The 16890-nt window shown below is 27.3% G+C and overlaps 1 protein-coding gene across 1 annotated transcript; it reads left to right on the top strand.

Moving 5' to 3' along the window:
- The first annotated feature begins 526 nt into the window (after positions 1–526).
- LOC127278036 (uncharacterized) lies at positions 527–16646 on the top strand. Its single transcript, XM_051299544.1, has 3 exons — positions 527–928; positions 8930–9014; positions 11050–16646. The coding sequence occupies exons 1-3, from the start codon at positions 788–790 to the stop codon at positions 11196–11198; spliced, it is 375 nt and encodes a 124-aa protein (XP_051155501.1). The 5' UTR covers positions 527–787; the 3' UTR covers positions 11199–16646.
- Positions 16647–16890: the final 244 nt, after the last annotated feature.

Genomic DNA, 16890 nt, shown 5'->3' with positions numbered 1-16890 from the left:
CCTTACCTTTTAATTTCTTTTTTTTGCCACGAAATTTGAAAAAAAAATTAAACACATTTTTAACGGTTGATTAACCAATCAATCGATTGGCGACTGAATAAGAAAATGTCACTTTTTTTTGTCTGAAAAAAAATATTGCGTTTTGTGACATTGGATATACCTACGTTTTTTTTTTTTTTTTTTTGAATATTTTGAATCGCTGGCTTGGTATGTGTGCACTGCCGCCGCATTATTGCCATGCCCGCTCATCACTCGTGAAAAAAAAAAAAATTTTCTGTTAAACGCACCCTGGTACATGGTGGACCAAAACTCTTTTTTTTCAAAATTGGTCATTTTTCCACTGTTGGGGCGCTTTTCCAACGCACAATTTTTTTTTCCTTATGATAAATTTTATTCAATAAAAAATATGAACTATCGTTCAAAACTAAAATATAATTTTTTTTTAAATATATTTTTAATGATTAAATGAAATTTTTTTATCGTTTAAAAAATATTATCAACAAATTTAAAAAAAAAAATTCTTTTCCATAAAAAAAACATATATTTTTGGGCAAAAAACGCTAAACGGTTTTTTTAAAAAAAAAAAAAAATGTATCTTGTGGCAAAAATTGCTTGCTAGGGACAATTTTTCGCAAAATCTCTCTCTGTTGATGCACCGAATTGAACACTTGTTGACGAAAAATTTCATTGGACATGTACCTGGGTGAATCTGAGGCAACGTATATAAAAAAAAAAAAAATTCGTGTGCCGCCTCTCTCTTTGGTTTTTTCGGTGCGTTCCGACCGAAATGGTAATGGATAAACAAAAACTGTACGAACACTGCCTCGTTTGCTGCATGTGGATCGCCTTAGCAGCCTTAGCCACTGTCGGGACCCACGTGGTCCCCCAAAACGCTCACTGTGTCGTCTACACAGACAGCTGCGGACAGGTAGACTCATTATTGTAACCAGTTTTTACCCGGGTGGCGAGCCTGCATTAAGGGACTTTCTCGAATCACCGCCACCACTTGTCATCATTAAAATAAAATGCAAAAAAAAAATATAGAAAAACAAAAAAAAAAAAAATGTCGAATAATCGGTTCCCCCTTTTGCTTTCAATTTTCATGGCACGATTCGAGACCTTAATGCCGGATCGAAACCTTTATGCTGCTAACCTTCAAGATCCAGGAAGGATGCAAAGAATGCAAGACTATTTTTAGTTTTTTAGAATTTTATAAAGAAATTAATACATGAAATATATTTCATTATTATTATTTTTAACTAGCCTCGATTAGTGTTTTTTTGAACGTCAAAGTTGAGAATAATGCGCGGAGTGGGGATAGCGCACCGCCTACTAAGAGGGACAACGCGCAGCGATTGGTCTTTGCGCCGAAGAGTGGGGAGCCCCACTGCTGCGCGCGCAGTATTCTTAACTTTGACACCGATAAAACACTACTTTAGACTCTGTTTAGAATAATATTCTAATTTCTAGTAATTTATAAATAAATGTTAATCTTTCTTCAATATTAAATTATTATATATTATTATCAGTAATATGAAAATTTTTAATTGTCAATTGTTGAAATTAAAAAAATTTCATTTTAATTATTGCATTCTGTGAATCGTTCTTAGAGGATCTTGGCTAACACGTAGCTTTTGGGGGTATCTCCCTCACAACTGCTCACCGCAACTATAACTGCGAATAACCACTGCCTTACCTGGTGTCTGTCTATTATTATTATTATTATTTAAAAAAAATTTATTTTTCTATTTTTTTATTGCGATTATTCTTGTAAATTATTTATTTAATTTTTAATTAGTACTATTGTCAGTATTTTTTAGTATTTTATTATCAGTGATTTTTACAATTATCAGTCACTTTTACTGTCCATGATTTTTTATCACTAATATTATAAATTATTTTTTACTGCTATTATTATCATCCTCATCAGTATTGTTTTTTTTTTTAAGTCTATATCGATTGCAAATATAGTCTACTTTTTTCGTTATTGAAATATCACTATATATTTATTATCACTATATTATAATGATTAATCGTTTTCTGTTTGTCACGATAATTATAAATGTATATTGTTGTCATGATAAACAGTTTCTCCTAATTATTGTGCAAATGATCCTCTCACTTGAATATTATATATATATATATATATCTATTTCCCCTTAAAAAGAAAAAGGCCAAGCACGCTTATCAAGTTAAATATTAATTCTTATGAAAAGCTATTTACTAAACGAAATTTTTATTAGTCGAAGAAAAATTTTTTTTTATAATTAAATAAAAAATTCAATTTTCTGTAAATTTTCAAATTTATTCAAAAAAAAAAGTAAAATTTAGAAATTCAAAAAAGTTTGAGTAAAAAGCTTTTTGAAATGTCATACTGCCAGTTTACGTATATCATGTCATATATATTTCTCAGCTGCTTTCTTATTGACACAAATAAAAAAAAATTAATTTTGAAAAGAAAACTGTGTTTTAAAAAATGAAAAACTAAATAATCGCTCTGGAGGAGGTATAATTTCTCTTTTTCACATTAATACCGAAATATCAAAAGTTAATTAAAAAAAAGTGTACCAATTTCATAAAATTTTCCATCATTATTGCGTTAATGATCTTTATTCGATTTATGGGAATTCATTTCTTTATAAAAAAAAAAATTCACTTCACATCTATAATTTAAATACTAATTTTTTAATTAGCAAATATTGTCACTGACTATAAATATTTTTTTTTTGTTTTATAAAATTTGTTTTTACTAACAAAAAACGCATTTTATCGGGAATCAATTAACAGTGCTTCAGCAATTTTTTGTAAATATTAAATTCAATGCTTGTTGACGAAAAAAAAAAGTCCCATTCGACTTGCTTTTTAATTCAATTTCAATGAGCAATTGATTTTATAGTATACTTGGCGAACTTAATTAATCAATATTATTTCAACATTTAAAATTCTCTGTACAATTTCACAAACTATTTTTCAAATCTAATTTTCAATATCTGTTTTTAATTATAAATTAATTGAATTTAAAAAATTTTACTTAATAATTTTTAATTCAAAAAAATGTTAATTTTTGGAAATATTTAAAAAAAAAAACAAATTTTGTAAAAACAACTTTTTAAATATTCTCTTCTGCTTTACATTTTTATTATCGCTTTGACAATTTTCATGGAAGTTTAATTTCTTGGATGGAAAAAAAAGAGGGTTGTAAAAATATAAATGACACCCAAAAAAAAAAATCTATTTCATCAAACTTGAAAATATTATTTTTGCTCCGCACTATCCGCGCGAACTTATATATAAGAGAATAAAATACGTCATTTTGTATTCTGGTTTGGAAAAAGTTTATCCAACGATTTCTTCAGTTTCTGAAACTTATCTTGTATATATAGCTATATATATAGAGAGAGAATGGAGTTCTTAACTTTTGAAATTGTTTTATGACCACACTCACGGGATTCATAGATTTTCAATAGCTCGAGCCATTGAGAATGGACCAATCCCCTTTTGTTATGTTATCCGGCAAAACAATTCGTACATTTAGTGTCATTATTTATAGATTTCGAAGGAAGAATTTCATTTCCTAAATAGTTTTCTACAGTTACGAGGGGAGAATTTTTTTTTTTTTTTATAACATTTTTTTCTCCCTTATGATAATTTTTTTTTTTTATTTTACACATAAAGTTTTAATAGAAACAGAAATCTGAGGGGGAAAATTAAATAAAAAAAAAAAAAAGAAATAATAATAAAATAACATAAAAAAAATAGGAAGGAAAAGACAGTAAAATTTAATATGAATAATGAATAGCAGAAAATAGCGAAAAAATAGTATTCGTATTTTGTACTTTTAGTTTTTATAGAATTTTAATTTAATTTTAAACGACTTGAAATTACGTATTCTGGCAGATGACATTTCATTTTTTTTTTTATTACAGCTCAAAATACTCGAGCACAAAATCATATAATCACGTTTGCTTGCATTTGGAAGCTTTTGAGGCACAAAGTACAGTTCCACAAATTAATTTCATTGAAAATGAAAAAAATAATAATTTTATACAACCAATTTCCAAAATTAAAAATAAAAAACGAAATTACAGTAATAATAAGTGATTTTAAAATGAATAAAAAAAAAATTAATTTAAAATACTAAAAATTATAAAAAAATCATTCCCTCTGCTTCAAATAGCTTATTTTTCTTTCCCCCCCTTTTTTTTGGTCTTTTTCACCCCCCTCTCCCCATAGCATCGAAACTTTTCTAAAGATTTATTTGAAATGTTCGGAATATTTAATTGCAATGTTTAGTAAAAATTGTCTAAAGATTTAAATGTCCCGCACTTGAATAAATGTACAGGAAAGTTTCACACTATAAACATTTATTTAATCGGGACATTTGAATCTTTACACAATTTTCACTAAACATTGCAATTAAATATTCCGAACATTTCAAATAAATCTTTAGGAAAGTTTCATTGCTGTGAGGGACTATATAGTAGATTAAATCCTCAATCTTTTTTTTTCCCCATCATACATTAATGAAAATAATTTTTTCTAAATAATTTTCAAATAATAAAATCGGTTATGGAGTTTTTTTTTTAATTTTCGTTTCAAAAAAAAAAAAAAAAATGTTGAGCACGAGCTTTTTTTTTCTTATTACATATATAAACAAACGCTATTGTTATGGTTGCGGAGTCGCAGTTGATCTAGTGTTGAACTTATTTGCAGTAGAATACATTACTTTTGAAAGCTTACGATTTCCCAGTACCTATATTAAACGTACTTATTAATTATTATTATTATTATTATTATTATTATTATTATATGTACGATAAACGCGCCGATGATCGCTTGACTCGTAAGCCGCCTATTGGTACGCCCATGTGATTCACCTTTTTTTCGTAGCTTTAGTAGTGAGTGGATGTGTGTGTTTCAGTCGAAATCACATGAGCGAAGCAATTGGCGACGGTCGACGTTCGGCGACATTTAAAAAAAAAAAGAAAAAAAAAAAGAAAACAAATTGCTTGGGTGATAAAAGAAATCGATCAAATAACGCCATATATATATATATATATCTATATACATACATATCCTAAATGATTCATGTTTTCACTTCAATAAAACGGATATTTCCGATTCGTCTCTGTTTTCACGTCGCATGGTGCATTGCAGCTAAATTGATTATATTATCTCTTTCATTGATTACCGTTCTTTTCTTGATTACTACATTCTTGTTTATTAACATGAGAGATTATTATTTAAATTTTAACTTGTTGTTTTTTTAAAATAATTATATTTTTTTGATTTTAAGCACTATTTTCCGGGTAAATTTCAAAGAAATGTAAAAAACGAAAAATTACTTTAAATTTTGGCAAAAAAAAATTTAGAATGATAATTAATTAAACTCAACGGACAACTTAAGAAAAAGATATTGTCTTATATTTTTATATTTTGTACTCTTCTATCACGAAAATTCGAATTATAAATATTTCCTATTATCGCCTAATTTATATATTTTTTTTTATCAATTTTTATTAATTACAGCATAAATTCATTTTACAAATATTATAATTAAGGATTACGTACTGTAACGATTGTTATTATTGTGGCAATTATTATTATTATTATTAGAATTATGATATATATATAAAATATACGGTATAAAAATCACCCAAGCACTGAACCCCTTCTCCCGGGCCATTATTTGCATGACCAGACTCTGTGTTTGTAGCAAATTATCTCTTACGCAAGTGCAAGAATTACTTATATATATATATATAAATATATTATTATTATTACATGAGAAAAATTTAATTTGACATAATTCAGTATAAATGACGCTTTTCCGGCAAATACGGAATCAGAAGATTGTCGTAACTTGAGAAAAAAAAAATTCAAGTTACTAAATAATTTTTACGTGATTCTGATTTTTTCCAAATACATATTATTATTATTATTATTTGCACGCTTCTATGGTGAGCCTATGGTATATATATATACTTTTTTGCGCGATGAATCTTTCTCTATTTTTTTTTATAAATCTCTGTCTGGTAGGTTGTTAACGCTTTTAATCTAACTTTTTTGCTAACACGACCGATTATTATTATTATTACCATTTCCGGAGTTCAATGTTATTTATTTCCTATTTGCTGCATATTTATTATTGTCTTTTTATCATATATATTTCGCCCTTTTTTGTTAGATTTCTTGTATATCATTATATACAACGGTTTGTTCACATATTACACATTGACACACATTTTTTTTTTGAGTCGCGTGTAAATAAAAAAAAAATAGAATCGATATTTTAAAAAAATTATTCTAAAATAGAAAAGTTAGTAGAAAAAAATTTTTGTATTTCGCGCACGCTATTAATGCATTTACGGCTTTTTTGTATTCTTATATTACAGTTATTAATCGTTTTCTGTGTCATTGATATATTTTTTTCAGCTTTCAAACTCACTTTGGTTTTTTTATGTTTATGTATAGTTTTTTCTTATTTTTTTTTCGTTTCTTTGCGCATATTATTCATTTTCGTTTCGGCCAATCGAAAATGCATTTCAATACACGCATTTAGTAATTTCACATATGTATACACATACACATTTATCAATTTTCTAAGTTTAGAGCCATCGTGTTTGATTGGCGGACGACATAAAGCGATATAGCAAAAGAACCCAATCGGTTTTCGTTAATTTTTTTGCTCCCGTTTTTTCTTCATTGATTTAAGAGAATAAAAAAAAAAAAGAAGCGAGAAAGAGAATTATTAACAATCGGTTATTTCTCTTCCCAGTTGGTATATGCTATATGGCCCGTTGAGAAGAGGGCTTCCATACACGCGTTTCGCAAATTAATCTCGCGGATTATTAATTTAATTACCTTTATTACACTTGCATCGAAATTCGATCACAATTGTTCACTCATTTAAATATTTCAATTTAAGTTATATTTCTTTAGAAAAAAAAAATTAATATATAAAAGGGAAACATTAAACATTTTCTTTACGGAACTATGGCACTTAAAGTACACTTTTTTTAGAAAGATGTTCATATTTAGTTTCTTTTGAGGTTTTTTCGATATTTATAAATTACGATTTATCTTTATAAGGATAACTTTTTTCTTCTTCTTCATACCCTTCGGCTGTATCTAAAACAAAAATTACCAAAATTTAGTAGAGTATTTGCTATCTTTGTAAAAAAATAATTTCAGTTTTTAATTAAATGCTTACAAAATTCAGTTTCTATTGGAACAATTAAAAAATATTCTTAATTAATTAAATTTTTCTTTAATTTCAAATCTATTTTTTTAACTATTAAAAAAAGAAATTATAAATTAGTAATTGAAACCCCCTTTGCTTTTTTTTCGTAACAAATCTGGAGGAAATAATTAGGTAAATTTATTTGTTGAAGAAGGAAAAGCTCGTTAGTTTTTAAAGAGTAAATGAAGGCATGGAACATGATTTTAAATTAATTAAAAGTTTCCGACGCCTGGGCGCCTCTCTCTCTCTCTCAGCGTCCCAGTGGCCTGTTTTCGTAAACCGCATATTTCCGAACCTCAGTGCCTCAACCTCAGCAGTGACTGATGTCTCTCAGTCTTGGCAGTCTAGTTCGCGATATTCAAACGCTTGGCATTGTAAACTCTCAATGCCTAGAATTCCAACCTTTGCTCTTCTGACATCTGGCGTGCTAAAGCTTGACATTCCAATGACTAGTGCTTCTTCAAAGTTCAACACTTTAATACTTTAGATAATAATAATTCGATATTTCCAAAAGTTTCACTCCAGTTTCTCCCTTAGATATATAGAATATGACTATCTAATTTTCAAATCGCTTCCCATAAATAACTTCAGAAAAACTTTCAGCATTATCCAATATACCTAATAAATCATTATTTTACGAAACTTAAAAAAAAAAATTTTCAAACAGTATTTTTCATTTCTAATTAAACATATTCTTTATTATTATTAAAATTATTAGTATTAAATATATTTCTTATTATATAACCGATTTTTTTTTAAATTTATGGTACAGTGGGACCATGAAAAAATGTTAGATTTTCTCAGCAAGTGTAATAGATTAAAATTAATAATTTAGGGATAAATTTGCGAATCGAGAATTTTTTTTTTTGTTTATAGGCACGTTCCTTTTGCATTTTGAGTTGGGTTTAGAATGTGACGCAAGTAGCATAAAAAAAAGATATTTTCTTACGATAAGTATAGCATTTCACAAACAAGACTTATGATTTAAAGAAAAGAAAATTTTATTTCATTTTTTAAAAAAAGATCACAAGTCTGAAAAAATGAAAGGAGCCTGAGTTTTCCCATAGAATTGCAAATTTTTAAATAATAAAAATTGAAGAGAAAGATTATTTTACAAAGAAAAGTCTAGGCAATACTCCCCTTAAAAAAAAAGAAAAAAAAACGTTCTACTGCAAATTTACCTCCAAAACTGTCGTACGAATACACACTAATAGTCTCTAATTAACAGTATTTATTCTAAATCACTTATTTCACAACCAATTTGAACATATTGGTAAACTTTGAAATTAAAAATTCCAACTGTTTAAAATGAGAAAATTTAGTTGAGTATTCGAACGCCCCTAGCGGTAATTATTACCTACCTTTATAATATATCCGTATTCGGTCCATATTTTATAGAGCATGAGATGTAAGACGTGATGATAATGCTCTAACAAACTGGAAATGTATATTTTTTTTTTCATTTTTTTTTTCTGAGAGAGAATGAATTGAAGGGGGAAAGAGTAAACTTGCGAGAAAAAATATTTTTTTAGTAATTTTTTTTTGTCTGAACGATTCTTGAATCTGAGAGTGGAAGTTGAACGAGAGAAATAAAAAAAAGATTGCAAGAACTGTGTTGTTGAGGTAAACATTAAAAATAAAAATGTGAATACCATTTTACAATGATGCTGCCATATTTTCTTTCAGTTACTGGACACCCTCCCGGTGTGCCAAGATTTTAATCGACAACTCTGCAACCGTCCCGCCTGCAAATTTATTCACCTTTATGATGGTAAGTGCCACTCGTTTTGCGAAACGCGCAAGATTGTAAGAGATTTCTCCCTTTCTTTTTCTTAGTACTTTTTTTTATATAATCAAGATTTACATTTAAAAGGAAAAGTGATAAGTTACGAAATAGAACTAAAATTAACTCCCACTTAATTGTTTTTCAAAGAATATTATAGGAAATGTAAATGTTATTTTTTACTAAACTGTAAAAAATTATGTTTTTTTACATTCTTATCATATGAGAAATGCAGCAGAAGGAGGTTTAAATAAAAATGAGTTGGCATTTAAAAATTCTTTTTGATTATGGTTCTTAGACGAATAAAAAAAATATTTCTCAATAGGTTTTAAAATCAAGTTTAGGTGCTCGATTTAAAAAAAAAATTGACACTTTTTACAAAATCAGCCAAAATCCTTATCTTATAAATTTCCTAAATCCAAAAGATTATGGTAATCCATAGAAAAACGTGATTGCAAAACGAAAAGTTAAAAAGTAATCTAAGCTGCGGCTTTATGCTCCCTGCATACTTCTGCCATCTGACGGCGGCAGGAGGTAATTAACCTGTCATTATATTACTTTCCTCCTTTTCGTTTTGCAACCGCGTTTTTTTATGAATTCGCACAATCTTTCGTATTTTTTCGTATCTTTGATACTTTTGTAAAAAGTGTCCGTCATTCGAGAAAAAAGAATTCTAAAATCAATGTTTATCATTTTCACGTTCAGTACCGTTTTTATAGGGCGATAATTAAAGGTCTCTTTTTTTGCCAAAGAATTTCAAAAAACCGTTCGACTTTCTTAAATAAATTTTGTTCCTCCTAAAATCGTTCTTTTAATATTAAAACTTAATTTTTTCAAATAAGACACAAACACTACAGCAATATAATTATTTATATGTAAAATTGAAAATAAGTAATTATTTTATTATTTATTACAGTATTTATAGATTAAATAAATTCTGATTCCCATAAGACACTGTTTTTATATAAAAACGTAATTTTTTTTTAAATCAGACACGAAAATTGATTTTAAAATCTATTGAGAAATATTTTTTATTTAACCATAATCAAAAAGAATTTTTAAGTGCCAACTCATTTTTATTTAAATATCTTTCTTGAGCACCGTGAAAGTATTATGATAAGGTAGCATAGTTAAGAAATCTTTAAATGACTTTTTTTTGTCTAAAGCAGATAACACAGCACCAAAAAAAAAAATTTTTTGTCCGACGAACTAGACTAGTCATTTCTTACGTATTTTGGGTCACTGAATCCGAATCCGGGGTCAGAATTCATAAGTTGGTTCGTTTTTTCTTTTTAACCTCAAAAAACTTATTTTTTCGGTACATTTTGTGAAACAATGAAAAAGCGTAACCTATTTTTGAAATTATGACCATGGATTACAATTTAGAAGTTAAATTTACTTACCACTTGAATGGATTCTTTAAATTAAAAATGGCGGATCCAATATGTCGGATATTTTAAAAATTGTTCCGATTCGCTCGAAATTTGATACTTGGGGGGTTTTTTAGGTCGCTGATTACGACTCTGGCGTCAGTTTTAAAAAATTAAAAATGGCAGATCCAATATGGCGGATATTTTATAAATTGTTCCGATTCGCTCGAAATTTGGTACTTGGGGTTTTTTTTGGGTAGCTGATTACGAATCTGGCGTCAGTTTTAAAAAATTCAAAATGGCAGATCCAATATTGCTGATGAGAAATGTAAATTTAGTACATGGGGGTTTTTCTGATCGTTGATTGCAAATAAAAATTCAGATTTTTGTAATTTTAAAATAGGGGGTAACCTTACATGGAGAATGGAATTTTTTTTAAATTTATATGATCCGCTGCAAAATTGACACACAAAAAGTTTTCAAATCAAGGATTGTTCAAAAATTTTTTTTCATGGGACTGTGTAATTAAATGACAAAATGTTTAGATGATATTAAACGTAAAGACATATGAAAATGTCCCCTTTTTTTAAGAATCAACCATATAATGAAAATTTTTGATAAATATTATATATAATTTTGTTTTTTTCTTTTAGGAAACGTAGAGGTAATAGAGAATCGTGTAACAGTATGCAGAGATGCGGTTAAGGGCGCGTGTTTGCGGCCCCAGTGTAAATATTACCATATACCGGTGGCCTTGCCTCCGGCACCCCTATTGGCTGTCAGCACCTCTGCATCTACCTAGTAACTTGTTCTCGTACTCACGATCTCATCCATCGTCGACGAAGAGTTACAAGAAAAAGCAAAAAAAAAAAAAAATTTAAATAAAGAAAAAAGTCAAAAGAAAGGATCGAAGAGGATATATTTCTGCCCGCTCAAAAGGATCCAGAAAACAAAAAAAAAACCTTGGCTGTCGAAGACGCGAACAATCGCAGTAGTTAGTATAGACTATAAAAGCGAATCGTCATGTCACCTTTCAAAACTTGACATGCGTGCAGAATTCGTCGAAAGAAATAACTGAGGTAGAACGCGATAATAAATAATAAAACGCGAATGCAGGTGCTGTTTCACGGAACGAACTACTAAAAAAAAAAAAGCCTATTATATATATATTTTATAACGAATAGATTATTTTTTTCCTCATTCTTCTTTAAAAAAAAACAATTTTATTTATTTTCAATTTTTTTTTTCACTAGCAATTTTAAGTTCAAAATTTTATTTTTTGTTTTCAATATAGAAGAACGAGGAAGAAGGAAAAATCTTTTTAAACTTTGGCCTCGCGATATAGTCGATAGAAAATATAGTTTTTTTTTTAAAATAACAATTGCCATTTTGGATTTTATTAATTTTGATAAATATCATTTTTTTTTTTTTTTATTGCAAAACGGAAATTTTCACGTCTTCCTGAATATTTTCAACTTTTGCGAACAAAACAAAAAAAAGAATAGTCCTAGCTTCCAGTGACTTTATTGACTGGTTTAATAATAATTAATTTCTATCCCTCACGTTATTTCTCGTGATAATAATTGATATTATGGCCAATTAGATCCGTTAGATTTAAGAAATATTTTATTTGTGATTTTATTTCATTTAACTTTCTATATTTTAATTTTTAAAAAACCTTTTCGGTTTTTCTACTATGTCGAGTGATTTTTCTCTTCTTCTTTTTATTTGTTAGTTGCAAGTAATGTGTATAGATATATTGAAAATCGACTTTTATACTAATAAACGTTAACAAAATATTTTATACGCGATCTTCAAGCGAAACGAAAGTTCACGTACCTTGAGTTAAGTTAGTCCTATATATATATATATTTAAACGTTCGTTAAGTGTGTCTGATTTATTCAAGTCATTTTATCCCAGTGTTCATTTTCCATCATGTTTTATTATTATTATTATTATTATTATTATTATTATATTATATATAGAAAAAAATTGTACAATTTCAAATTTTCTCATTATAGAAATGTGTACAAGTTTTTTTTTTATTATTACAAAATTTGTTTAAGTCGAAGTTTTATTATATTATATTATTATTAGAAATTTATAAGATTTTGAATTTTAATAGATTTAAGAATGTTTAAATCGTTTATGTATATATAAATTCAAAAAACGAGAAACGATTTTTCACGAAAAATAATAAAATAAATAATTTTAAATAATTTCATTGAGTAAAATTTTAAATATTTTTTTCTGAAAATTGTTTCTTTTAAAAAATTTTTCAATATTAAAATCAATTTAGATTTGGAAAATTTTTTTTATTCTTTTTTTTTTTAAATAACAAGAGCGCATCAACTTGACCTCGTCGATTTTGATGAAACTTACAACAATGATAGAACTTGGTATTGTATTGTAAGCACTAGCGTAATTGTTATGGTCTCTGACTGTAGTCCTCAACGTCGAGGGTTCGATTCTTCTCGCTAATATATTTTTTTTTTTCAAATAAAGTAAATTTAATTTAAAACAAGAAAAAATGAATAAAATAAACAATAAATCTTTGATTAAATATTCTTAATACTTTTTATTTTTTTTACCAGAATTAAAAATTTTTTTCAGTAGAAAAAAAAGAAATTAAAAATACAAAAAATATAGAAAAAAAAGTATGTGAGAGAAGATTCGAACCCTAGACGTTGGGAACAGCGGTCAGTCACCTTAACAACTGCGCTATTGCCTAAAGAGAGAATTTAAAATCTCATTTTCTCGAAAATTTCTTCATAGTGGGCTTTTATACTTCACCCCTATGTTCCTAATACCGAGATCTATTACAGTTTCAATTTTTATCAAAATCGATGAGGTCAAGTTGGTGCGCTCTTTTTTGTGGAACCAAAAAAAATTACACATTATCGAGAGAAAAATCATTTTTCGTATTTTTTCACTAGAAAAGGAATCGTAATTTTATTTTTTTTTCCCCCTAATTATAAAGAAGTAATTAATTTAATTTTTGTTTTCGATTCACTCTCTCTAAGAATTAAATAATTCTTCCATAAATAAAATGGAAAAATTGATTAAAACCGTAAAAGACGATTTTAATATAATCTGATGGAAAGTGATTTTTTTTTTTTTTCAAATGAATGTTAAAGTTTGCTATCTTAAAGTTCATCCGTGAAAACAGACGACCCTGGACTCGTTCCTTATTAAATTTTCAGGGACATCATCGCGCGATGTAAAATAAAAAAAAAAAGAAAAAATTTTTTTTTTTGGGATCGTTGAGAATCATAATAGTTTCCAGGCAGACGGCGCATATACATATATAAATATTATAAATAAATATATTATATATATATGTTTGTATGCACATGTGGACGCGAAAAACGTGTTTCACATCAGTTTTGACGCGTTCGTATGCGCGTACCATGAAATTATTATTAATATTGTATCGCATAAGTAGGATAGCTAGGGCTCAAGGGCCAACCAACGGATGACGAATGACTGATTTATTGACGCGATCGTGATGAGAATTATATTATTATTATTATTATTATTATAATGACAATTTCAACGAGGGGATTTGAAAAAAAAAGATTTTATACTTGTGTAAAACAAAAGAAAAAAAAAACTTGATCAAATATTTCGTTTGTTTGTTATTTATTTTATTCGAAAAGAAAATTATTATTCATGAGCAACGTGTATAAAAATAAACACCACTATAGAATTAACCGTTAATTTCTGTCATTTCATGAGGCAAAAATCTCATTTGGATATTGACAAAAAAAAAATTTATTAGATTATAGAAAAATTTTTTCGTTTAGAAAAATTTCGTTATTTTGAAAAAATTATTTATTATTTAAGGATTAGAGGCAATTTGTAAAGAAAAAAATTTAGTGCAATCGTTTTTTTTATTTTATATAAAAAAAAAAGTTAAGTTTTGTAGATTTTTGCGAATTGGAAAGACAGAAATATTAATTCTCGGTTAATTAATAGGGTTCATTTTATATATGATCAATGAATGTGAGATTAAGAGGGACAGATTTTTTTTTTTTTATAAAGCCGTCCAAGTTTAAGAGCAACAGTTTCATTTTGGAAATTTATTTTCAAATCGGATAGTTAAGAGAGTTTTAGAGATTTCGATTTTTTCTTGGATAACAAAAATTTTTTTTTATTCAAGAAAGTGGCATCTACGAAAACTAAAAAAAAAAAAAAAACTCGATGAATTGGTTATTATGAATGGATAATTTTTAAAGATGTAATAGTCTTGAATTGTGATAATAGTCTGGAATAATTTGTAAAATGCAATAATGAATTTGAATCGATTGTGCTTATAATGTCAAAAAGGAACTTGCAAGTTGCTCTTTATACAGACGCAATATGTATGTATGTAAGTGTAATGATAAAACGTATGTGAGTGCGTGTGTGTGTGAGAAAGAGAGAAAGAGCGATAGGGAAAGCAAGACGAAATAATAATTAACGAACAAAACAAACGAACAAAAAAAAAAAAAAAAAAAACTGAAAAACACCAGACATTAGGCATTGAAAAAAAAAATCTCCCGGATCGGGAATAAAGCTTTATGACGAGGCTTTCAGCCCTTTAAACTTGTGTCTCACTCTCAGCGTCAAGAATTTGTCTATAAATTACAAAAAAAAAAAAAAAAAAAAAATGAAAAAGTGCTGAAAGCTCTCGTCTGGCGACTGTACTATTCAAAGAATAATAATAATATATATTATATAAATAAATAAATATATATGTAATTAAAAAATTATATTTAACTATAAAAATAGATTTTCAAAGAACGGTATTAATAATTAACTAGAAATGATAGGTGCGAAGTTTTGACACTTATTCAAACACGACTTAATGAAGAAAATAAAACGCGTAAAAAAAAAAATAAACTCATTGTAAGAAACTGCTTCTGAGAAAGAAAAAAAGGAAAATGAATTTAAAATTCTCATAAACAGTTTGACTGTCTTACGTGAATAATTGAAAAAAAAAAAATTTTTTATATAAGAATATAATTTGTAATAATCGTTTTAACTCTGAGATTATTGATATATACACAAAAAAGTTAGTTTCTTCCGTCGAAGACTAGATTTTGACGTCGGTCCCTTCATTTTCACGTAGATAAACTTAAACGAATTTTTCTATATCTCTTATATAGATAAAAAAATATCGATTGTATTTGATAGAGAAAAGATGATGAGAATGAAAGAAAAATTCTAAATTTTCCAATTGAATGACAAAATACAAAAAAATAAAATAAAGCCAGGTGATTATCATTTTAATACCAGGGGAATAGAAGAGATTCTAGCAGTGGAAAATAAAAAAAAAAGAAATAATTTTATTGCCTAATGATCTGTGATTAAAATGTAAACGATATTCAACGAGTTTCATTCTACTAGAGAGGATTTAAAAAAATAATAATAATTAACCTGACATGAATAATTTTTTTCTAAGCAGGTTATTTAAAAACCAATTATTATTTATTGGAACACACAATCAACCGTCCATGAAAATCTCAAACATTCCCCTGGTAAAAAATGAGCAAAAAAAAACAAAAATTATTCAACAGACTGCGAGTCAAAGTTTTCCGTATTTTTAGATATTATGCGAAAAAGAAAGATGATGATGATGATGATGAAGAAGAAAATGTGACAAATTTAACTAGTCATGAACGATAACGTTAGGGTTCTCCGCGTTTCGATTAATTATTCGATTGGTTTTCCTATTCATTCTACGATAACATAATTACTCGAATGCACCCTAGACGTAATAATAAAAAAAAACTGATTCTAGTTAACAAATTAAAATATAGCGAGATTAACAAGTAAAAAAAAAACAAGTAAATGTTCCTGTACAGCATTTAAGAATCAAACGACACCTCATCAAATCACAAAAAAAAATGGAACACTTGGTATTTAAAGGGAAACGTAATTTCCACATTTTTCAAAAAGTACCTCTATTGAGCAATTTTTAGCTAGACTAGTTTTAATAAATTAAGTAAAATTAAAGTAAATTACAATTTTTAGATAGATTATTACAAATTTCATTATAAACAAACAGCAAAAAAAAAAAGTAAAAGATTGAAAAAGGACATCGATAATATCAAAGTTCAGAAATTGAGATTATATAAGTATAGTACAAGTTTGATATATATTGTAATATTATTCGGAATCTAGTTCCCTCTTAATACCAAATCCACACTCTCAGTACATTATAAATAATATAGTTAACAAAAATTGAAATGAATTAATACTCATGTGAATATAAAAAAAAAAATCCTTCAAAATATGCACCTTTTGGAATCTATTTTCAAGCCGAGAAATGTTTATGTGCCTAAAAAGGCGAAAAAAAATACTTTTCATAAATATTGGAACAATATCAAGTGAGCAGAAAACGTAAAACCGAAAACAAGCAACAAATATGAGAGTGAAAAGAATAGTAATATTCTGTTTTAGAGTCAACGCACAATAGTTTCTTGAAAATCGTTCACAAACGATTACA

Source organism: Leptopilina boulardi, unplaced genomic scaffold, assembly GCF_019393585.1.
Source record: "Leptopilina boulardi isolate dan_hultmark-lab unplaced genomic scaffold, ZJU_Lbou_2.1 LbouV2_194, whole genome shotgun sequence".
Classification (NCBI taxonomy): Eukaryota; Metazoa; Arthropoda; class Insecta; order Hymenoptera; family Figitidae; genus Leptopilina; species Leptopilina boulardi.
This window is presented reverse-complemented; position numbering and strand designations above follow the sequence as displayed.

Coding starts and splice junctions, on each gene's coding strand:
- LOC127278036 (XM_051299544.1), top strand. CDS start 788: ATGGTAATGGATAAACAAAAACTGTACGAACACTGCCTCGTTTGCTGC. Junction 929..8,929: donor ACACAGACAGCTGCGGACAG/GTAGACTCATTA, acceptor ATTTTCTTTCAG/TTACTGGACACCCTCCCGGT. Junction 9,015..11,049: donor ATTTATTCACCTTTATGATG/GTAAGTGCCACT, acceptor TTTTTCTTTTAG/GAAACGTAGAGGTAATAGAG.